Source organism: Eretmochelys imbricata, chromosome 4 (assembly GCF_965152235.1).
Source record: "Eretmochelys imbricata isolate rEreImb1 chromosome 4, rEreImb1.hap1, whole genome shotgun sequence".
Classification (NCBI taxonomy): domain Eukaryota; kingdom Metazoa; phylum Chordata; order Testudines; family Cheloniidae; genus Eretmochelys; species Eretmochelys imbricata.
In genome coordinates, this window is record NC_135575.1 from 102162383 (window position 1) to 102187746 (window position 25364).

The 25364-nt window shown below is 42.5% G+C and overlaps 1 protein-coding gene across 8 annotated transcripts in view; it reads left to right on the forward strand.

Moving 5' to 3' along the window:
* The window catches only part of RELL1 (RELT like 1), a 146262-nt gene that overhangs the window by 21967 nt on the left and 98931 nt on the right, over positions 1–25364 (forward strand). For 3 of the 8 annotated variants that reach the window (XM_077815766.1, XM_077815764.1, XM_077815763.1), the window contains exon 6: positions 4167–4350. In XM_077815766.1, coding sequence (XP_077671892.1) covers positions 4167–4347 — 181 coding nt within the window. In that variant the 3' untranslated portion in view covers positions 4348–4350. The other 5 variants (XM_077815760.1, XM_077815762.1, XM_077815765.1 and 2 more) reach the window with 5 other exon arrangements.

Consider the following 25364-nt stretch of genomic DNA (forward strand, 5'->3'; position numbering starts at 1 on the left):
CAGGATGGCTATACTGCATGGTGATGGGGGTTGAGTGCAGTGGGTAAGGGTCGTAGTTATCAGGGCTGGGTGGTGAAGCTACAGGTGTTGGAGGCAGTCGGTGGCACTAAGAACCTGGATGTTGGGGAAAGTGGGCTGGAGGTGACATGGGGGCACAAGGGAAAGAGTTTTGGGACAAGGGCTGCGGGGGGATGGGGGGTGGGCACGGCGTGGTAGTACTCTGCCTGCATTGCTACGAGCGCCTGAATCGAGTCCACTTGGCCCTCCGTGATGCTTAGCAGCCGCTCCATGCTTTAGTGCCGACGATCCGCATTCTGCTAGTGGACCCTCCTTTCACTCTCCCACCACTCCTGCCCTTTTTGATTTTCATTCCTTGAATGCTGCATTACTTCACGCAACATGTCTTCCTTCCTTCTACGTGGCCTCTTCCTGATTCTTTGGAGTCTTTCGGCTAGTGATAACACGGATGGCTGAGATCTCAAGGTTGCATCTGTAAAGGCAAAATGCAACACTTAACAGAGGCAGCATTGTTCACACCAGACAGAGCAATGATTCCCCCATACTTAAGGGCAAGCACAGTCTACACAATAGCATAATTTGCCTGTTCCAAAGCAAGAGCGCACAACCCACGGGAGCCCCAAAATGGTGAGTAAGCGCACGGTCAAGTGTGACTGATTGTTTCACGGCTGTACTGTCCTCTGGGTTTCTGTGCCTTTAGGGAGCCAACAGCAGCAGGGGGCCCCTATACTGAACACTGTCCCCACATTTTCCGCAGGAGTTCGTCCTGGAAGATCTCTTGCTTCTGAGGAAGCAAGGGAGGGTTGTCTTCTGCAATGTGGTTTTCACCTTGGCCCATATGCAGCTTGCCTGTATGCAGCAATGGTCCCCTCGCCCCTCATGGCACAGTGGCGCGGAGAAGTTAGCCTGACTGGGACAAGGACCACAGTGGCTCTCCCGAGAAACCTGCGCAAGCGCATTGCCCAAGTTCTGGATGAGACCCTTGAAGAGATCACTGAGGCCGATTACCGCAATGTGAGAGAGCACATCAACACCTATTCCACATCTAGGCATGCATGCAGCCCTAACCCTCCTCGCCTCAAGAGCCCACACCAAATAACTTCTTTCCCAAAATAAAAGCCACTTACCAGGAACCTCCTTTGGTGTTTGTCCTTCCCCAAGCACTGGCCGCTGTGACTGGCTACCTTCCTCCTGGCTTGAGAACAGCTCCTGGCTGCATGCATCTAGGGATTCTGGGGTATCTTCCTCCGTCTCAGCACCCTTGCTCCCACTTTGCTGCTCCTCTTCCTCCCTTGTTGCACTGGGCTCTGAAGTGTCCATGGTGGTCCCCGGAGTGGAGGTGGGGTCGCCCCCAAGTATGTCCAGCTCTTTGTAGAAACGGCAGGTCACGGGGGCAGCACCAGAGCGGTTGTTTGCCTCACGGGCTTTGCAGTAGGCATTCTGCAGCTCCTTCACTTTAATCCCGCACTGTAGTGCGTCCCGGTCATGGCCCCTTTCCATCATGTCCCTTGATATCTGCCCGAAGGTATCGTAATTCTTACGGTTGGAGCCCAGCTGGGACTGGACAGCTTCCACCTCCCAAACACTGATGAGGTCCAGCAACTCACCATTGCTCCATACTGGGGCTTGCCTGGTGTGTGGAGGCATGGTCACCTGGAAAGATTTGCTGAGAGCACTCCACGCATGGTTGAGCAAACGGGAAAGGATTTTTCAAAATTCCCAGAGAATTTAAAGGGCCGGTCTGACAGTTGGTCACCTGAGGGCCGGGCAGTAGAGTTCAAAGTGATGACCAGAGTGGCTAGCACAGGCATTGTGAGACACTTCTGGAGGCTGATCAGAGCGCACTATAGGACCAGGGTGTCCACACTGGTGCTGCGGCGCTCCAGCAGGGGCGCATGTTATTCCACTCACCAAGGTGGAGTGCCAGGAGCGCTGTAGCTACAGAGTCAGAGCGCTCTACATGCCTTGCCAGTGTGGATGGGCAGTGAGCTAGTGCGGCCGGGGCTTCTTTATTGTGCTGTAACTCGCAAGTGTAGCCAAGGCCATAGTCTAAGTGTAAGACAAAAGATGACAGATGGGGAAGTACAAGGAAACAGTGAGACAGTGTTGGTCAGTGGTCTCAGCACATCGTCAACATAACCATTGTCATGTTTTTTTGTCGGCCCTGTAGAAAAGGAGAGTTTGAAGGAGGAGGATGAGCTATTTTGCAGATATTTTATATGGAGCTCCTCCCAAGTGTGAAGGGACAGCATGGGAAAATGCACTAAGATGCTTATTTGAAAATTTAACAAGTGGGCAATGGGCTGATTGGAGGTGTGATCCAACACCTTGGTAATGAATGAGAATTGATAGGGTGGGGATAGGCTATGAAAGAGTCTGAAAGTGAAAGCAAGTAGCTTATATTTCTTGGGAGAGAGAAATGGGAGCTAGTGGAGGGATGCATAGAGAGGGGAGACGGGATGCAAAGAGAGGTCAAAGCAGTGGGAGAGGAAAATTACCTTTGCAGCAGCATTGTGAATGGATATGACTAAGGCAAGATCTAGTCTGTAATTAGAAGCTGTATCGTAAGACATACACCTCAGAGGGCTGAATTAAGACTGCACAGAAACCTGCATTTCCTATCTTTTGAGAGCTTGACTTTACAACCGTAATGTTACGTGCGCGCTGCTGGTTTTTATAAATGTAAACTTAGACAGAAATTCTATGATGTGGCATCATATCAACACACGTGGGTCATCAGCAGTGTCTGCTACGTGGAACTTTGCTATTCGAGCACAGTGACTGTTGTCATTCTGTGTGGAGGGGGATGAGACACTTTACCAGAGGCTTTCACCGATGTTTTCTGACACCAAAGGAATGATGAGATTTGGGAATCATGGGTTCCACCCCAATCTCTGAGGGGGAGTCATGTTCCCTAGTGATAACAGACCTGTCTGCCCTTTCTGCGCATGGCTCCCCCTCCCCCCCACCAACTTGACCCCTTCTGCTGTGTCCCCTCCAGCCTGGCCTTTTCTAAGTCCTATCTTTTGCCCACCACTGGCTCCTCATCTTGTTTTCTTCACCTAGCTATGTCACCACTCCTCAGGCTTCCCATCCTAGTCACAACCTCTAAACGGAGCAAGGAGATTAAAGTACCACCTCCCAGAAGGCACAAAATGAGGCCTAAAGACCTGTGCCTTGCACTAATCTGCTGTTGTCATGAAATTCTTGATGGGTCCCCATAGTTTAATAACGTTCAGGTTTATACTGAGTCTTTGGAGCTTCAGGGTTCCAGCACACGTGTGTGCATATTACTCCCTACCTCCCACATTTAGGTGGGGAAGTCTACAAGCTCCAAATTTCCCTCATAATACGATCTTTTTTTTTTTTAATGGATGGATGCCTCCACCATCATAGGAACCACAGAAGACCTGGACTCAGGTTCTTCCTCTCATCTGCTCATGTGCATAGCATGTTGACATGAGTATTTGCAGTTCAGTGCTTGGATTGCACATGGACCCTGATGTCTGTGACGTATGTATGACTGTTTACGCTTCCTTTGAGGGGATGGAAATGGAAGATGCTTAAGGAGCACAATAAAGTGAATTTCACTTCAGCGTGGGCTAATATGGGTAATATGTTCTTTTTAATCTAGTCAAGGACACTAATGAATTATACTTTGCCTCAGAGCCAGTGGCTTTAAAATTTTGTGCTGTGGAATTTTTTAAAATCCCTTCATATTGTGAGTAGAAATCCAAAGCTGTGGATCCAGTAACACAACTGCCTAAAAAGAAAGCAAGAATTACAGATAAATCCTCATTCTTTTGACTTTCTTTACAGTAAGTATCAAATACAGAAGATGCAGTTTTCCTTCTTGTTTCAGTTTTTTTGGCTTTTGGACTATTCATGATTGCTCAACCAATAGTGTAGTCTTGTTTTAAAATTAGAGATCTTGTTTCCTTTTCCAATAGAGGTAGGTATGGTCCAAACACTAGAGTCTGAGATAGGAACTCCCAACTGTAGACTTCCCTCCTGCTGTATTCTTGGAAAGCCCCTTTTAAAATATCTTGTTTTCTATCTATATAGTTGGGATAATACTTGCCTCATTGGGATGTTGAAGATTGATGAACCAACCTATCCTAAATGGGTTCTTGTATTGCTTGTTTCAGATTTAGAGTCACAAAAGTAGAGCACAAATCTACATCCAAAGAGCGGAAAAGCTTAATGTCTGTTAGTGGTGTTGAAGGTGTCAATGGAGAAGTGCCTGTCACACCTGTCAAACATGGATCACGAGAAGTTCCTGCCACACCTATCAGACAAGGAGCAGGAGGGAGAACTGGCACAGAATAACTGGTAGGTGCTGAAGATTATAGACTGACATGGAAAGTGGGATCTGGTGAGAGGGTCAGATATATTCTCACTTAGTTCTTTTGTTAAGATGTTAAATATGTGGCTATCCATATTCTAACACACATTGGTTAATTATAAAATGTCACAAAGAGAAAATACATCTACAAAGATGTATACACCACCTTTCAGTTACCTTGTCAATTCTAACCAGACTCTTACCCAATTATTTATTTATATTCTATATTTAAGGTTTAAATTGAAATAAAATCCATTTATCTTTTATCGTCGCTTCCACAATCCAAAGAATGAAGAGGTGTAAAAGAACATCTGTATTTACTCATATTCTCTGTAAATTATTTGATTTCATTCCAGGTGCTGGTGAGGACTATGTCCTCAGTACAAAAAACATTATCACAACTGGCACTAACTGGAAAATACTTGGGCAGTCAGCAGAGGCATAAAGCACTGAATGGGCATGGAACCAAACTTATTTATAATGGTGGTTGTTAAAAGACTTGCAGATCACAGCCTCACAGGAATATCTGAGATGTCTGTTATTTCCTATAGTTTAAGTGCTGCAGTTATTGCTTCTTGTATCAAATGGTGCCATAACTGTGGAATCTTGGATACCTCTGAATGGTGCACATACCTTGTTAGGAGCACCATTTCAAATTTTGGTTGGGGTGGGGAGGCAACTTTAACCATGATTCCAAGGGCTAATTAGGCACCTGAAAACTTTTTTTTTTCCAGATAATAACTTAGAAATTAGCTGACAAGAGCCCTGTATCTAATTCCTATATAAAGAAAGAAAAAAATACATACAAACACCAATTAAAGCCATATTTAAGTTTATATTTAAATTTAGAACAATAAGGAGATAATACAGCAAGATATTCCCAATCCCAAAATTGGAATAGATCATCTGACTTGGAAGCATCCTACTAGGGCAAGTCTCCATGAGTTTATATTGCACCTACCTGGGATTCTAGGGATGTTACTCTAGTACAAATAATAAGACTAGAAACTGACTTTAAACGGGAGTAAAACTGACATTTAAAAGTCACTTTCTCTTCTGTTTAAAGGCTTTTTACTTTCCAGGAGGCTCTTAAACACAACACTGCAATGATTGAGTTGTAGTTCTCACAGGAGAATATGTAAAACCAAACATCAAGAAAATTGCACATTTTAAAGTTTGAGAAAAAATAGTCTTGTTTATTATTTAAAGTTTGTAGATATGTTTTTAAAGTTCCAGTCTGTGTTGAGACGCTGTACCTCAGTTCTGATTGCTGTAAAATGGGAATAATATTTGCCTGCGTGCCATATGGAATTATAAGGATTAGATTGAGATCTGTGGGACAGGAACTGAGCCTTCTTAGTGGTTTGTATGGTGCTTAGCACCACTGCAGACTTCTCCTGATTTAAAGACTTTGGACACTAGTGTAACGTTCGTCAGCTGTTGAGATGCCTGCTGGTGGTAGCTGAAGGGGACTTACCTGGTGGGTGGGATGTCAGTGGAGTACAGGTCGATATCTGTGTTGACCAGCAGCACACCTCAGTGAGCTCAGCACCTGCTGGCAGAATTTTCAGCGCAGCATGGGAACACACCTGTCCTTGAAGCTGCACCCACTAGTGGACATGATGGCTCTGGACCAGAAGGGTCTGTCTCTGACCTTTTCCCAGGAAGAGGTGAGGGCGCTTCCTGCTTCTCTGAGGGCAAATGGATCCCAAGACCCACTTATCTGCTCCTAGCCCCCCCCATCCTTCTCCAGCTCCCCTTCCCTCAGGATCCTTGCCCCGGGGTCTGTTCCTCCTCACTACTCCCTCCCTCAGGACACAGCCCTATGCCCTCACCTCTCCCTTCCTGTGGAGATTGACTCCCTTTTCCCACCCCACTGTACTCCTTCCCTCCCCAGGCTCCAGCACCCCCTGCTTCCTCTGTCCTTCCCTCCATCACCACAGGGGACTCTGTGCTCCCTCCTGCCACCCTGATTGACCCCTTCCTTGCCTGCTCCACCCTTAGGGGCCCTGCTCTTCCCAGGGGCCAACCCCCTTCTCTTTGGCTTGGGCCAGTTAAGTTGTCTGTGTCGGTCCTGCTGTCGTTTGACCCCAGTGGGCTAGGCTGTGCGAGCCCCTCATCTTCCAAGCTTTCAGACTCAGTTTGAATCCCCATCCTTGCATCCCATTGGAAGAGAGCGGCTGCTGATTAGAGGAGGGGGCGGGATGGGTGAGCTACCACAGTGTAGAAAACTGACTGCGGGAGCCGGAGAACCCTGGCTCCTGAAGGAGGGGACCTAGGTGCATGTCATGGCAGGTAAGAGCTCCGCCTGGGGCTGGGGTGTGTGCCATGAGCAGACCTCCAGTATGAAACAGGTTGAAATGGTGCCCCTGCTTGTGTTGGTAGCTCTTGGCTTTTTAGTGGCTATTGCTGCAATGACCTACATAAAGTGACCTACAAAGGACTTCCATTTAAAAAATGGACTTTGCCCTTTTTGCTTTCTTATGCGGTAAAATGGTAGCATGAACACTTTTTTTTATTTTAACTTTTTAAAAGTGTTTTTTCTTGCTTCCCATTAGAGTCGATCTCTGCCAGCTAACCTGAGGTGATAACTTGATTCTACACTAGGGATTAACCTTGATTCCTTTTCCTAGTCTAACCAAACTCTCAGTTCTCATCTTTGTTTCTTGACTCAGACTCTTGTTTCACTGGTTCTCCTGTCTCCATAAAGTCTTCCAGGATAAGACAAGGTTGGGAACACTTAACGTGCATGCAGGATTTTTAAGTTTTTGTTTAATAAAAAAGAAATCCAGGCTTTCTAATATATCTCATGAAGCAGCAAGAAAAGGACATACAACATTAAAGTAAAAATTGAGTTGCAGTACATTTGGAAGGTTACTATAAAATAGTCTTATTTCAAACCTATACAAAACGATACAGGAGACATGTTTTGTATTTCTTTAATCTTTTTGATAGCATAAAACTTGATAGTTTTGCCACTCCATTTGTTAAATAACAGTATTGCTGCATATTACCTGAGCTGCTTTCTAAAATTTACTGTATCTTTTAAATTTAAAAATAGACTGTACCCTAGGAATGCATGATACTGCTATAGCTTTGCGAGAAATTTTGAATGTCCATCTAAGGCAACCTTGTGTGTATTGTAGAATCTCCCATAGGATTTAAGTGGTTGCTCGCTATTGAAACAGAAATAATGTGGGTAGCGGCGGAGGGACTCAGTGGAAACTTTTGTAAAGTTCATGCCAGTCTGATATAACTGTTCTGTAAATCATCTGGGAGAGAGCCTAATCCAATGTTAGGCCATAATCAGGTCTTGACTGATGGCTAAAACACTTTTCCCTAACTTAGTTATAGACCCCTGTTTTTTTCTGTTCATACTGGCAAAAAGCTGTTCTAATATAAATTGAATCAAAATCCTATTTCACAGTTGTGTTTAAGAAAATTGAAGCAATAGTAACTTCAGGAATGTAACCTACATATTCCTTTTACTATCTCCTAAGAAAATATCCTGACTTACTGAAACTGAACAGAGATAGGTGCCTGTGCAGAGTTTTTTGTCACTGCAGCTAGTAAACATACGTTGATGAAATACATTCACATCTAGAGAATTTTGACCCTGATCCTCAGCTACAGTAAAAAGACTTCATGCAGTTGCAGGACAGGGAAGCGCAAAGGCATCGTAAAAGCTATGCACCAGCTGCCCACAGCATGAAGGGGACATTTCTGGCTGATAGAGATCACTGGGATATGGCAGAGGCAACTCTGTGCCCTGACATCAGCTGCAGGGTTTGGGCTGGTGTAGGGGCTGTTGCAGCATTGCTGTGCCACTTGAGGATTCTTGTATGCTGGGGGTATTCCTGCTTTAGGGCAGTTTTGTGCAGTATTGCCAACAGTTGCCCTAATATCCTTGAAGTTTTCCCTCTGCTTAAACTGCCTGTAGCCAGCATATTCTCAGCACTTTTTTGAAGTGAGCCCTGCAGTTGCACAGCTTAGGCTTGAGTGTCAATGCTGACTGCCTTCCTGGAAGTCAGAGTTTATTCCCAGCATAGCAATCTGTTCCACCAATTTAATTTATTTTGAAAGTAAAAGTTTACTTGGCATATAAGAGAAAATAAAATAAAAACTTTTAAGCAGAATATAAACATAACTAGTCTAAATATTGCAGATAGCATAGCAAGCTCAGACCTTGCATTTGGATTGCAATCTATTGGATAAAGAAGATAAAAACTTCACATGGTAGAAAGTTCAATATCTGTAGTTAGTGTCCTCCTTTCTCTTTTCCCCCTCCAATTGAATTCCAGTTGCCCTGTGGAGCTTTTTCTAAGATGTTTAAAATTTGTGATTAGCATGTTTGGACATTCTCGTCTGTTACCTTAAATGTAGACACATAACCATATAGTCTCCGTTACACCATATTTAATTAAAAAGAAAAGGAGTGCTTGTGGCACCTTAGAGACTAACCAATTTATTTGAGCATAAGCTTTCGTGAGCTACAGCTCACTTCATCGGGTGCATACTGTGGAAACTGCAGAAGACATTATATACACAGAGACCATGAAACAATACCTCCTCCCACCCCGCTCTCCTGCTGGTAATAGCTTATCTAAAGTGATCACTCTCCTTACAATGTGTATGATAATCAAGTTGGGCCATTTCCAGCTAATAATTTTTTACTAGGGGAAAAAAAAAAAATCTATAAATCACAGTACAGATAAACTAGATACAACCATAACAGGATGTATAGAAATTCAAAAGATAAGTAGGTATAATCATTGTCACACCCACTAATGAGTGTCATCTTAAACTTTCAGCACCAGAGCGCCACAGAGAAGTGATATAATTAAGGTAGATATATATGCTCTTTGAATGTCTTTTGTAATAGATTACGCACTTGGTAAAATTCTCATCTTTGCACAGGACAAGGTTAAAATTTTAAGAATGTCATTTTACATTTATGTAAAAAAAGGCATTTTTCAAATTTTGAACATATAGAATCATAGGACAGGAAGGGACCTCGAGGTCATCTAGTCCAGTCCCTGCACTCAAGGCACGACTAAGTATTATCTACACCATCCCTGACAGATGTTTGTCCAACCTGCTCTTAAAAATCCCCAGTGATGGAGATTGCACAACCTCCCTAGGCAGTTTATTTCAGTGCTTAACCACTCTGACAATTAGGAAGTTTTTCCTAATGTCCAACCTAAACCGCCCTTGCTGCAATTTAAGCCCGTTGCTTCTTGTCCTATCCTCAGAGGTTAAGAAGAACAATTTTTCTTGTTTGCCTCAGGTTTTCTGAGAACACTTAAGTTACTCTGATATGCATTAAAATTTTAGCACAGGTAAATCTGCCAGGTTCACTTAAAAAAACAAAAAACAAACTCACATTTATCTCTTTCCCTTTTTAAGTATAACTTCAGCTTTAAATACGTAAATGAAAATTGTTCATAATAAATAAAATGCACCCTAACTAGCATCAGCACTGTCACAGATTCTGTACTAGGGTGTGTGCTCTACTACCATTTTCTGACTCCAGTGTCTTTGCCATCACCAGATGACCTATTTATGCTAAGGCAACAAGGAGGAAGAGAAAACGCACTGAGAAGAGGAGAAGACACAGAGTAAGGAATGGAAATGAACACTAAAACTCATGTGACTCTTCTCTATAGGTTGACTTCCTAAAGTCTGTTAGAAATATTGGTCTGTATTCTTGCTCGTTGTACTATGGGTCAAGCAAATCTGAATTCTGTGGCAGGGCTCACCATACATTCCTGTGCGTAGGTTAGTCATTCACAATCAGTTTCTTAAACCTGGTATAATGGAAAGGTATGCATACAGGGTTTTTTTTCAGTTAATTGTAAGTTTACTTGTAAGGCATCTGCTATTGATTTAAAGTTCTGTTAATCTAAATACAAGGCAATTACTTACATTTGAGCATGCTAAAAAAAGCCTGCACACACTATTCACTATATTAAACTAATATCTTGTGCTATCTTCTCCAGTCTGAGGACCCTTCTCCCAAATTCTTGGTTGTCTAGACAGTGGTGTGTGTTAGAGTAGCCTGTAAATTGCTTTAATCTGTCTGTTGCCAGTGACCCTCTGGGCCCTTATAGCAGCCAGGAATTTGCCAGATACAGGAACATTCCTGATCTTGCACTTTTTTCCTCACCAGAGCCCCTCTAGCTGGACTTAAGGGTGGCCTAGGAGCTCAATGATCAGGAGATCATTCAGTGACCAGTTAAGTTGGACTCCGGATTGTTTTGTGCACTGAAAGTGGTTCAGGGCAGCTCCAATGTACCAGTGAATCAGGCCACTTGTTCATGAGTGACATTCTGTTGCATTGTCAACAATGTACTTAAAGTAACTTTTGTAAAGGAAAACCAAGTCTGTCAGTTTTATTGTGGGGTAAATAGTTTTGTTTCCGTTGCAGATGGGGTTTTTAGAAGTGTGTTTGATAACATGTTGCTGAAATTGAAAACTTAGGAGATGTACTATTATAGGAAATGTATTTATGTCACTGTAGCTCTTTATAGTTTCTGTGAAGGAGTCTATGCAGGGGTAGATCCTAAGCACTTAAGACTTGTAGCCAATAAAATATTTCCAGTCACTGACAGTGCTGCATCCTGTGGTCAGCAGCCTATTGGTTTGCCTTCATCTTACAAAGAAAAACGTATGTAACCCTTTGGGAAAGCAAATGTTCTTCCACCAGAACTTCCTAACTGCTGTGTCCAAATTAAAATATTTAATTAGCTTAGTAATGTAAACAATGGAAAACATAGGCAAGTTGTATTATATGGGGACAGCTTTATCCTTTATTTCCAAATAAGAAACTTATGGCATGGTGGCTGTCATGGTTACAGGGATAACAGCACTTTTGATCATTGTCTGGTCTCTGAGTATACCCCACACCTCCTGAGCCTCATGTGTTTACTTCCCATGGGGTGGTGATTCTCCCCCATTTAAAGTGGGGCATTGAATCAAGCAGCTTATGCCAGCAGGTCCAACTACATTCAGCACCTGCTGGTCTGTCTTTGGGAGCTTGTTACCAGTGGCAAATACAATAACCAAACAGCCTTCTGAAAACAAAAGTATTTTCTATTCTTAACAGTTAGCAGCAAAGTAAAACATGAGAGAGAGGATTTTTAAACAACAAAAGGCCTACATGCTGTCTGTCCTGTCGAAGCGCTTTCACTCTGCAAGAGGATCCTAGAAAGGCCTAGCTTTGTCAGACACCATGTTAGGTGTCTGTGGGTGTCCGTCTGTTTCCCCTGAACAGCTTCCCGATAACTACCGGCCAGAGAATCTTTTTAACCAGTCTTCTCACATTCCTGTGCTTGGACTCTGCTGCTCAAAACCAATTTGGTGTGCTCCATTGAAGGTCAAGCCCACCTCTTCTGAGCCAATTGACCTGCCATTGTCTACACACACATACTTTTTGTCGAGGAATGTATTATCTTGAGTCATTGTTTTGCCTTCCTACTTGTTTTTTTACAACAGCCTGCTATTAAACTAAGACAATATCATATAGTAAACTTGCCTGACAACAATCAAACATATAGCACACAATACAGTATTCAAAAATTATTATAGAGCAGCCCCATGTCCTTCAGAGTGTCTGTCTCTGAAAATAGGTACCCTCAATCCATTTGTGCCAACTATTAAGCCATAATATCAGTGTCCTTTCTTATATTCATATTTGAGTGTGACTCTCTCATACAAAATCAGTGACTGTTAAGCAGTGCTAATTGTTGTTTGTGTCTACTTGCCATGATTACCACTTTGCCTTAGAAATGATGTGTTTAATTGGGAGCATTTGTGATATTTTGGCAGACTTTGCTGTATAACAGAAACTGAAAAGTGACACTTTTGCTCTACTGCGTGCCTAACAAGAATACATATCAATCTGTAGCTTTAATGCATGTCAATAGGGATTGTACTAAATCATGAGAAAACTATAAAGCAGTTTAATCTGCTTCACAAACTTCTTGTAAATGTCTTTATAACTGATTCATGTTTTAAATAAATGCTGTGTTTTTGTAGCTGTGTCAGTCCCAGGATATTAGACACACAATGTGGGTGAGGTTATATCTCTTATTGGACCAATTCTGTTGAAGAGAGAGACAGAAGTTGGTCCAATAAAAGATATTACCTCACCCACCTTGTCTTTTTAAATGAATACTGTCCATCTTATTTAGTCAGAGTAAGTGCTCTAATTTTTTTCTTTATCTCTGAAAGTCAGGTTTCTCCATCAGCGCATGTATTGTTAATTATCAATATGTGTAACAGCAAAAGATTTTCCCCTGGCTATCATTTCACATGCCCCATAGGTTGCCACTTAAAGTTCAGGAATGAGGAATATTGTAGCAGTATTGCGAAGCCCAAAAGCTCAAAAATCATGAGTTAGGCTCACCAAAAATCATGAGATTATGTAAAAATAATAGATTTGATGTTTGTTTGCCTTCTGCTCTTTGAGCCTTCAGGGTGCATTGGAGGTCACATATTGAAGCTTTCTCCCTAGCCATGGGGGCTAGAAACTTACTTTTTCTTTAAGAATGAAGGCTGAAATCATCACATATCCCTTGACTCCAGGAGCTGGAGCTTAAGGAAAACAATTATCATGAGACTCATGAGAGTTGGCAACACTGTATATAGGGAAGTTTACATTGCTGACTGTATTCTACTTGATCCGTAGGTGGCAGATGTAGTCCAGAAATCTCAGACCTACAAGAGAAACCAATTATTTTTGTCAATTCTTAATAAAATTAAGTCTTTTAACAAATGTTTTATTTACAGTTTTCAAGATCGGAGTTCCAAAAGTAACTTTTATTTGAGCCCGACTGCTATTTGGGAGTAAATACAAAGATTTAATAGATCTTTCATTATTAGTGTAAATAAGATATATTCCTTCACTCAGATTTAACTCAGACTACCAATATAATCTTAAAACTACTAAAAGAGATACTTAAATTGATAAATCCTTGGCCTACTGTGTTTTCCCCTTATGTTTGCAGATTTCACTCTTTTCATGAACAGCTCTACTAAAATGTATGCAGAAGGAATTTAAATTGTGCCAGTATATTAATTTCAGAATTCCAGGATATCGTGAGAATAGGTAACTGAAGTGTATATATGTGACAGTATTTTTAATATTAAAATTACTGGATGAAAATGTGGACTCTAGAGTAAAAGTTGTTTTTTACTTCCACAGTCAACTAAGCAGTTGATTGTTTTGAATATGAAGATGTGCAATTGTAGAGTATCCCAAAACCTGAGATTTTATTCTGATGGGAGCACGTTTTAGTAATATGTGGCTTAACACTGCGAGTAAATATGCTCAAAAGAGTGAAAATGTTTAATATATTGCTATTTTTTACTTAATTTAAAATTAGTTGCTATTTTGATTCCATTAGAAATATGCAAAATTTTTATCCAGTACATTAACATGTAAAATCTTATTCGTTGAGATTATCTAGTAATTATTTAACATGAATTTCTAATTATGTACATAAGGCTGATGTTTGTGGGAAGTAAAATGTGTATTGCCACTTTAGAAAAAAAAAATGTGGTAAATGTGTGATCTTATTGCATATAAGTGGTACAAACATTGCCATCATCAAAAAAAAAAACAAAAACAAATAAACCTAAACTTCATGAAGTCAGTTTTTCTTAATCTTGGACATCAACTGTATTTTTAACAATATGGTTTGTATAAGACTTTTGTACTACCAAAGTAGTAAAAAAAAAAATAATAATAAACTGTTCCTAAACTCCTGTGTGTTCCTGTTTTAAAAAACCTTAATTCTTAAAAATATATATATGCTGTGTATTTGTAGCTGTTGTGTTTGCACTATAGTGAAATTGTCAAGCTCTGTGGGGTGGCAAGGAATTTATGCCACATTTTCACTTTTGCAAGAGCTGCTTACCTTCCAGTGAAGGACCTCCTGGAGATCCTTTTTTGATCTATATTTAATCTAGGAAGACCGATGACACAGCGCTTTAAACCAAAGATTTGAAGAATCTGTGTCAAATATATTAGGTGTGCACATTTCTCAATTTATTTTTCACGTGTAATTTTTTTTGCCATGTTTACAAATGACAGGAAGCTATTTGAATTTGTTGTTTCTCAGCCTGGCCTGCAGTGAAGTTACAATGTTCTTTGTCACATTGCAATCTCCATGACAGCAAGCTGTAATAACTGTTATGACAACTGTACAATTATGACTTCATTGCAGGGTGGATCAGGAGGAGACCCAAAGCTAGTTATTACTGGGGTTAACCCAGATTGGGTTATCAATATGCCACCAGGATAGGTATGTCCTGCAACCTTTGCTATTTTATATAAGTGTTCCTACCTGCATCATGAAAACAAGGCCTTTTTCAAGCTATTGTGAAGGGTTTTTTAATTGAGTAGTGCAGTCCATGGTGCAGGATGAGCCATTTTTCTTTTGTCTCAATCTTCTAAATGTTGGAGCAGCCCAGAAAAAGCTTAGCCCCAGAAGCACAACTGGACTTTGTGTTGCAATGCCCAACTTTTAGGTACCAAGAAAAATCACTGAAATTCACAAGGCCTGAGTTAGGTGCCACAAAAGCCAGCATCCTAGGCAGCCCCCTGCTTAAGTGAACCGAAAGGACACATCCCTTCTGTCTGTACTGCTAAGCCCACCTCTCTCTGGAATTTAGGCACCTAAATCCAAGCTGTAGATGCTTCCCTCTGCTTGGGATTTACGTCCGGGAAACCCTCACCCGGAGTTAAGTGACTAAGACATTCTTTGCAAGAAATGGCTGGAGGAGGTGATGCTGCAAATGCCTCCCTTATAACTTTTAGCCCAGTGTTTAGAATCTTCACTGAGGATGTGGGAGATGCGGGTTCAGTTCCCTCCTCTGTCTGAATGTTGGGGGAGGAGAGAGGATTTAAACAAGATTGTTCCCCTGTTCAGGTAAACACCCTACCCACTGGGATATGGGATATTTGAATGTGAGTCTCTCCCCATCTCTCCTGTTGAAGATGTTCCACTCTGGATAAATAATCATTGGAGCAGGGGGACTGGACCCTGTGTCTCTCACCTCCCAAGTGGGAGTAAGTTGTGATGCGGTCTAAACAGGTTTCCAGCTATGTCATGCAGAAAGTCTAGCTCAGAATACAGCAACAAGGCAATTCACTTGTGTATGAATATCAGAGAAGGGTTGAGTATCAATATTCAGGCCAATTCACTCGTTCTGATAGAAATCAAAAGGGATGTTGATTGAAATATTTTCATTGGTCTCTGACCTGTACTTAATTAGCCTTGGATTGAAATATGTTAGTGTTAAATAAATGTGAATTTACTTGATGTGTAAAGCTGCATGAAAACTATAAAGAATTGTTTCTATCACTTTATGTTTACATTATGTTTACCCATTGGAGATTGGAGTATTGGATATGTTAATTAAGGAACATGTTGACATCAAAGCCTGGCTGGTCATTCTGTGTTCAGCAGTGGGGAATACGGACCCATGCTGTGAAGGTAATGCTTGCCAGACTGTTTTCAGCTATAAGAAGGGACCCTGGGAGTGATTCTGCATCTGTGATCTATTTGGATGCTGTCAGGAGGCGTTCCAGGTACAAGACAGAGGTCCCCAAAGCCATTTTGGGCAACCCTGAGAGACCTTGAGAAACGAGTAGCTACCACATTGCTGCCATCATTTGGACTTACAAACTGTAACTTCTACCTGCTTTAACCTCTCAATATCTCTCATTTCTTTTTCTTTGCTAATAAATCTTTAGTTTACTAACGTTGCGTTGTTTTTGGTGAGATCCAGAACATCTCACCAAAAATGACTGACCTTTGGGGCTGGGAGTAACCTAATGTGTGGTGATTTTTGGTTTTAATAACCTTTCTTCACAAAAGTCCGGTTTGTCTGAGTGGCAAGATGCGCTGGAGAGCCTAAGGGGGCTATCTGTGCTCCGTGGTAAGGCTAATATCGTAATCCAGGAGTGCACACTTGTTACTGGTTTGGTAAAATCTAATTATAAAATATACCATCAGTTTGGGTGTGTGCACTGTTTTCTGACGATCTGACCTGAGTTTGGGGCACTGAGTTGTGAGCCACACTCCAGACCCCATGACATACATGTTAATCCAAAATATGTCTCCCTTAACTCTTCCTTTCCTGGTTTTCAGAGGCTTGAGATCTCAACATCCTGGAAGGGCCTGAGAGAACTCCAGCCAACTTTGTTTAACTCTATGGTAACTAATCTTTTTGTCAGTGAATCTTTAAAAAAACAAAACAAAACAACTTAATGGTCATTTAGGCCATTGCTCACCTAGGTTTGCAGTTGATACATTAGTGGGGCTAGGTAATAACAAAAAAACTGAAGTTTTGTACAGCACTTTTCATCAGTAGATCTCAAAGTACTTTTACATCATTGAGCCCCATTTTACAGATGTGAAACAAGCACAGGGAGGTAAAGTGACTTGACCAAGTCCCCCACCAGGCCAGTGGCAGAGCCTTGAATAGGCCCAATGTACAGGTCTCTCTGCTAGGCCACATGGTTGCTGTGTGATTGTGCTCTTCCCCCTCCCCCCCCCCCCCAGCTCTAACTTTTTTGTTTATCGTGGAATGGGGATAATTGTACTAAGGTCTAATTGCTAACAGTGCCCGTGTGAGAGTTCTCAGACATGGCCTATGTGCAGCATAGAATCGAAACAGTTTTACCGCATGGTGGCTACCGTAACTTTTAAGTGCATGAAAGAAGACCGCTGTATGTCTTTTTATCACTATTCCACACAACAGATAGGCCCCTCTCCCCACACACATGCACCGATACTTCCATCTCACTCTCTTTTTCCCATCCCATTAAGCCATTCGTTAACACTGTAGGGACTGTTGGCACATAAGAAGATGCTCTTTGTTGTCTTGTGTCCTCTGTTGCTGTGTACACATTACAAGCAGCAGCTTACTGGAGGGCTGCCCACTTCCTTGGTTATGAAGTCTTGGCTAGGTTCATCATCATCCTCCCCCTCCCCCCCCCCCCCCCTTCCAACCCCAGCTGGGCCTTCCACCCAAACTCCTTATCCTTTCCCATCCATAGTCACTTATCCCAGCTACCATTTGTATGTGAAATGTATTTTGTTTTCAAAAATAGTTTGGGCACCATCTCAATTATTTGCTGTTTTCAGATTACATTTCTTCAAAATAAAATTAAATAAAAAATGGAGTTGACAGAAGTGGATTTTACTCAACTATTTACAGTTCACTTTGACTTCTGTGCATAATGGGTTTCAAACTTCAAAGTTGCTAGACTTCGAATTGTAGGAAATGATGTTTTTCTTCCAGAGGTTTGTATCTCAGGAACCCCTTGCTTAAATAAGCCCCACCATGACTGACTTACCCTCTCCTACTCTCCCATGAGCAATGGCAAATTTGAAGATAATCCACCTGAGGACCTGGAAGAGTTGTTTAAACAGGAAGGGCTTCCCAACCTTAACTGAAGCAAAGCTGGTGCTTCTGCTGTAATATAGTATAAAATCAATCATCGTCAATTGCTTTGCTGATCCAGATCCCTAGCACAGGGTAATGCTGAAAGGGGGTGTGACGTTTCCCTCTGGTGTTATCTGCTGGGTCACTCCACTCCTTGACTCTGGGAGCCAGTCTTACCCTGCTCTGCTGTGAGAACCCCCACTCCTGGACTGTTCACACACAGCCTCTGGCACGTAAGCTGCTCTTTGGATTGTGCAACTGAATGACACTAGCCAATATCTCCGGTCCCAGACACAACCCTAGGAGCCTCCAACTTGCAGTGCCCAGTTATACCTGCTGGATGCTGCAAGCTTATATGAGTTTGTCGATTTAACAAAGAAATTGATATGTACCAGACTTGTTATCCCAAGGGGAGCCTCTGGCACACTGCAAACCAAACGCACTGCTTCAGGTAGAATAAATAAAACAAATTTATTAACTATAAAGATAGATAAGTCAAAACATAAGTCAAATTTGGTCCAATGAAATAAAAGCAAAATGCATTCTAAGCTGCTTGTAACACTTTCAATGTCCTTACAACTTGAATGCTTCTCACTACGGGCTGGCTGGTTGCTCTTCTGTAAGGCTCTCCCCTTTGATCAGTGCTTCAGTCGCTTGGTGGTGTCTGTAGATGTAGGTGGGAGAAAGAGCATGGCAATGTGTCTCCCTTTTATGATGTCCTTTCTTTCCTCTTGGCTTTGCCTTCCCCCCCCCCTCCATCCCACCGAGTCAGGTGAGCATTACCTCATTGCAGTTCCAAACTGACTAAAGGAAGGGGTGACTCCCTTGAGGGTTTGTCCCATCCATGACCTGATGAGGTGTGAACTGCCTCTCTGTTCTTGGAGAGTTTTTGCATGGGCTCGCTTTAAGCTATGAGGATACATTTTCAGCCTCATAACTATGTATATGAAATTATAACCTTACTATAACAACCATGCTCAGTGCATCATGAGCCTTCTGAAGACACCCACCATGACAAACTTTGCATTGGATACCACACAATCATTTTATAAAAATGAACATGGGAGAGTAGGGTGTTCCCCTGAGGTACAGAGTGTCACAGGGGGACTTTTGAAGGAGGGAAGGGGCTTTATACATTCACCTGAAGCATAGAAAGCTCCAGAGACCTGAGTGTTCCCATTCCCCCTTCTCTGTGCTGAAGAGCCTGTGATGTGCAACAAGCATGCCCGTTCTCAGCTCCAGTCCAGTCTCAGGAGTGTGTTCATGGTGTATTCTGTAAGCTTACCTGTATTTCTCAGCTCCCTACCCAGCGGTGCAGGGCTTCCCCAGATCCTGGCTCACATAGGGGGCAGGGAGCGGGGCTCAGACCTCGAGGGGCAAGGCCCCCTGATACCAGCTTACATTGTGGGGGAGAGGTTGAGAAGAGCTTAGATCCCTCCCCACAGCTCAGCTTAGCTCAGAGGACACACACAGGTCAGGCAGAGGGGCTGAGATACCCCCAGAGGGTCACAGCCTCTTATTGCCTAGCTCACATAAGGTGGATAAGTAGGGGGATTTAGTCACCCATAGAGGGGCAGAGGCCCCAGATCCTGGCACACAAAGGTAAAGAGAGGGGCTCATATCTCCTCAACCAGAGTTGGCCCCACACACAAGAGGGGAAGCTGTGGGACTGACAAGTGCCCCTGAACCTATACTTCCCCAGCCACTCCCCCCCATGTCCCTTTCCTAGTGTCCTATCCTTCCCCTCCTGCTCCCTCAGCTGAGCCCCCTCCTACTACCACTCCCCATAATTCTTGCTCCTTGTATTCCCCACACTCCTGTCTCCTAACCCCCTTACAAAGTATTTGAATATGTCCAATTGTTTTTGTTCAAAAACACTTTGATTACATTACCCCATAATAATTAAAAAAAACCTCTGACTGAAAGAATTTAGCAATATGCTTTCACCCCTTTTCCAGATTTCTGTTCTGGAGGAGGCTTGGTCTTGAACTAGGACTGTGTAGTTCATAATCAAAGACTAGGCATATCCCTTTGAGTTATGCAGCTATACTTTTTTCAGCTCCTCTTAACTCCTTTGTCTGCGTATGCTCAGTGTACTCTATTTAGGTCAGGAACATTAGATGTGAGCGTAAAATGAACCCTAAGCTCTAGCAAATACCATTCTAAATTTGACTCCCCCAAAGGGGTACTGGGTGTGATTGGGGGGTGGGGGGAGACTCTCCAGCAACTGAGATCCCTGTGCCAGGATCACCTCCATGGATTGATTCCCAGGTCTGAGCAAAAAAACATTGTGAAATGTGAAACCATACTTCAAGGCAATACATATGGATTTCAGAGCACTTACAGACCTAGAGGTCTGCCCTAATAATACAAACCAGAACTTGCTAAAAGTCTGTAACACGAATGTTCTTTCCTCTGGAATGTAACCAGACGTACAAAGAACAATGGATCGTTAGTTAGCCACTACATCCATGCGCACGCATGTACTCCCAATATCCATTGTAGCTACAGGATTGCAAAAATGTGGAGATTAGCCTGCAAGTAGTGAGACTTTAAAAAGGATAAATCATGGTTTTCAGTCTATCTTCCCCTCTATGCTCTCTCAAGGTGGGTGTGATAATTAATCAAACCCTGCGTCTAGCAGCAGCAGCTGCTCCTATGCCCCTAGAGTCTATTACCTCCTGCTCCTTGCAGGAAAGGTAGGGGTTACTAGGTATTACACAAACACCCACAGGCAGCTCAGTAATTTTGTCTGCCGCAGTTCCTCCTTCCGCCACTAGAGATCACTGTGCTCAGAAGTGGCAGCATTAGCTGCTCCCATTGGCTGCAGGGTGCCCTTGCATGCACTGAGTAGGGCAGAGTCTCTGGAGTAGGTGGAGCCGTCCTTCCATCGCAGGCCAGCAGCAGCCACCATCCCAGTGTGAGGAAGGGGGAGTTAGTGGAGGTAGGAGCCTGGGGAGCCCTCCCTTTTAGGCTGGAGCCGGAGGGGGGGCTAGGGTTGCAGGAGCATGCCTGGGGGGTGGATTGGGGCCACATAGTAGGGTAGGGTGAGGTGGGGAGGGCAGCGGAAGGAGGGAAGGAAGGTGGAGTCAGGCTGGGGGAGTTGCAAAGAGCAGTAGGTACACAGGAGAAGTTTTAGCCAATTAATCTCCTGGATGCTTAACTGATTGAATGTCTCCCCCTCATGCTTTTCAGTTTATTCTCTCTTGTCTTCAGTATACTGGAATGGTAGTGCCCCATGATAAAATACAGAATTGTTACCTATCACAATGTTTTGCTCATCCCACTGGACCAGCAGATTAAATTTGATTTCTTGCAGCTGGATTTAGGTTTCTTTCTGCACAGTTTGCATTTACTTCAGAATGAATTTTGCCTGAGTAAGGATGATGGAACTAGGACCCAAGTACTATAGTGGGTGAGATCTTCCCTCATTTGTCTCAGTCCCTTTAGCACTGCTCCTTTATGTTCTGCATGTTTTGTTGTAGATTTTCAGTCTTCAGGGTTTAACTGTACTTGACTAGTTAAAGGCTTCAAGTAGTACAATTTTTGTATGTACACAAGCCCTCATTTTGTTTGTTTTTCTCTTTAGATATTGCCCCCCCCCTTTAACTTTCCCCCTTTCCCAAATCTCTGTATTTCTTGTTCCTCCTACGCTTGTTTCTTCTGTGTCGGTGAATCTGGCTGAAGGTGCTGAGTATCCAGCAGCGGCAGAGGTAGTGCTATGTCTGTACTGGACACAGCAATTCTTCAAATGAGAGGAGTAAAACTCATTTATTTTAGTAGGTCTCCTTAGAGGTACAAGTGAGATGCAAAATGGCCCTAACAATGCTGCTTTTACAAATAACCACCTAACCGCCACTTGTAGGAAGTAACTGGCTTAGGGAAGCCTTGCGTACAGGAGCAATTATTGGGAAATCGTCCCCATTTGCACTATGACTAATATAGCTCCAGTCGTGGTGGGTGTGCAAGTGAAGGCACAGTACCACTGTGTAATCTAGGCCTGATCCACCATTGCTACTAGTGCAGATGTAAGAGTGGAAGAGAACCTGATTCAATTTCTTAAAAGTGCTTGTTTGAATTTATAGAAATGTATAAAACAGTGACTGATGGCTTAACAATGCTAATAACAACTACCAGGCAGGGGCATTGGGGTAGATGGAATACCAAGGGATAGCAAATATGGTGGGGAAATAAATCAGAAATCAGTCAAATATAAGTGAATGTTGTCTAACTTTGGGCAAGGTTATGACTGTTTTGAGTTCATTCAATTCATTATGATGTTTATTTAGAATTTATTAATTTTGTTACATATTAAAATATGCAATCTAATTATAGCTACAGTGCACTTAGATTATTTTGATGAGTAAGAGTAAAATAAGGTCTTGTTTATCACTCACTGTTTAGTATAGAAACCAGGGCTCAGAAACAGTGCCACACCCCCATACCGGCACTTCTGTGTCTCCTTCCCTTCAACTCCCCTGGCTGATCAGAGCTGCTCCATGTGCTCATGTTCCTCAGCACCTGGAGTAGCTACTGCTCCCTCCTGCAAGCACAGGGCTGGGGAGCACAAGCTCAGAGCAGCCAGCGTGGAGAGCTGTGGTCCCCTCAGACCTGAGGGGGTGGAGGAGATAATGCAATTGTGATGGGTCTGGTGGGGACGGGTATGTCACTGGGAGGGCTTGTGCGTGTCAGGGAGAGGAGACCAGTCTGTGTGAATAACAGTGTGGGGGCTGGTGAGTGTGTTAGTATGTTTGTGGGTGAAAGTGGGGGGAGGCGCATTGTTGCATAGTGTGCATCAGTTGTGGTTATGATCTGCAGTGTGTGTGGATCTGCATCAATTGTGCTTGCACTGCATAGGGTTGTCTGCATCAGTTGTATGTATGGAGGGTCTATCAAGCAATTGGTGTTGGGTGACAGAATCAAAGGGTCTGTTTTTTCAACAGTGGGTGGGGCTCCAGCAAAGACTGCTGTTTGTTTTTTCCAGTCCCATTCTTATTGCTTCAAGTTACTTAGATAACATGGGGATGAGCGTTACAGAAATATCTGAGTAGAGAATTCGGTTTTGCTAGTGTTTTGTCATGACAAACTATTAGAACATTCACTGTGTGGTCATGATGTAAATAGCAAATGTCACAAAGGCACAGACAGAACCTCATAAAGTACGACTGGACATCAGTATTTTGATTTGCCATAAAAATGCTTTAAAACCATTAATGGCAACAAAACATGGCAATAAATGAAAACCAAATAAATAAAAAATACAAATATAGTGTTTTCTCCTGCCTCTCTTTTTGAAATAAATATACCTATCTATTCTAAAACCTTTAAATATTTTTACCTGTGTTAAATGAGCAGGTTCGGCACAGATAGGTCTGAAATCTATATGTGCAGACAGCAGAGGGAGCTGTAGCAATATTTGCTGATTATTCAAACAAACTTTTTGTAATGCCAACATAATCCTAATTTGACTTTTTAGGTATTAAAACAAACAAGCAACAAAAACATACAACCGCTCCCCAGCCCTCCTTCTTCCTTCTTTTAAAATAAACAACACAAAGAAAAACAACAGGCTCCATGTCCCTCATGTCAAAACTCTAGTTTTAGTCAGTAGTTTTGTTGCCTGGTCTATTGATTGTGTATTAGTTACCTACCTTTGTAGGCTGCAGTATTAACGTGTGTCTGGAACAAGGTGCGTGAGGTAATATCTTTTATTGCATCCGATGAAGTGAGCTGTAGTCACGAAAGCTTATGCTCAAATAAATTGGTTAGTCTCTAAGGTGCCACTAGTACTCCTTTTCTTTTTATTGGACCAGTTTCTGTTGGTGAAAGAGATGAGCTTTCGATCTTGCAGCGCTTCCTCAGGTTTAGGAAAGATACTCAGTGTCACAGCTAAATACAAGGTGGAATAGAATTTTTAGCAAAAATGTTGTGAGACCATTCAAGGTGCAGTGGGCAGTTAACACCTCTGCAGTCATGGGATAAAGGAGTAGGTTAGTTAGTAGGTGATTGTTGTAATGAGTCACAAATCCAGTGTCTATATTATGACCATGATTTTTAAAGATTTTCATGCAACAGCTTTTGTTAGCTTTGTTTTTGTTATGATCATTTAGGTTTGTTTTTAGTACAGTCCTTTTTTTGACTCACACAGACTGGATGTTTGTCACATGAACATCTTATCCTAAATGCAAAACCAGCCAACCTAGTTGGGCAGTAATGTTATCTTTTTGTTTCGTACCTAAACAATATCTGCATCTGAATATCTGCACAAGTAGGGGATTTTGTCAGTAAAAATTAACTAGAACCCAGACAGCCAGTGGTATTGTTTTGACAAAACATGCAATTTATTATTAGATTGTTAACCTTCAAGTGTCACTGCTTCAACCACATTGTGTTAAAGATTCTTAAGTGTAATATCCTCTCAGGGTATGTCTTCACTAGCAACGTTAAAGCGCTGCCCTGGCAGTGTAGTCAGGGCACCAGCGCTGGGAGAGAGCACACCCCGCACTGGAAGAAAACCCCCCTCCGCGAGGGGTGTAGCTACCAGTGCTGGTGCACTGTCTACGCTGCCACTTTACAGCGCTGAAACTTGCAGCGCTCAGGGGGGTGTTTTTTCACACCCCTGAGCGAGAAAGTTGCAGCGCTGTAAAGTGGCAGCGTAGACAAGGCCTCAGTCTTGGAGATGGTCCTTCTAGGTCAGGGACAGGCAGAACGAGGGAGCTTGTAAAGCGGTATAGACCACAGTGGTTTTGTGTTATGGGTAGAGAATTTCAATATCCTAGTGTTGTCAATCCAGCCCCTTTCTCCTACACACCTATGCATTTCTCAGGTTAGCACCACTTTCTGGTAGTTTTATTATCACCTCATGGCTTAGGGGGGAGAAATTCCCCAAATGAGAACTATGATGTTATCCAGTCTTTATTCATAGGTTCTTAGAGAGTAGAGATGGAAAAGACCTAATATGTAGGTTACCAGCAACAGTCTAGTCCCATGCCAAATGCCAATTAAGGAGTGCTCCCTACAGTATATCTTTTAGGGCTTTTAATACATTTAACAGTTTAGGTTTTTCCAGATGCTTAGCCTATTTTTTTTTTCTTTCCGAATTTCATCCCATATACTCATATCACCTTTTGTCACCCTAAATTCCTCTTCCTTTTCAGTAGTTACACCTTTCCAATATCTGTGGGTAGCTATCATGCACTCTCCTTACCTCCTCTGCAGATGGTTTATTCCCTTGGATCTTTGAGTTCATGGGACACAGTTCTCTGAGTGAATCTGAAGAGGTGAGGTTGTTGTCAAACTCTTGTAAACTGCACTGTGTTGTTCAGTTCATGAGCATAAACCAAGCCCTGCAGAGCTTGCACAGTTTTGCTCTTTATCTCCTCTTCTGATTCTTAATGATTATAAAAAAACAACAACCCTGAACCTAGCATAGATTCTTGCCGTACTTTACAGTAATTCTTCAGTTCTCCATATTGTCCGTTGACATGACCCTTTATTCTACAAGCAGTGGGAGGAAAGGAGACTTTCAAGAAATACAAGCTTA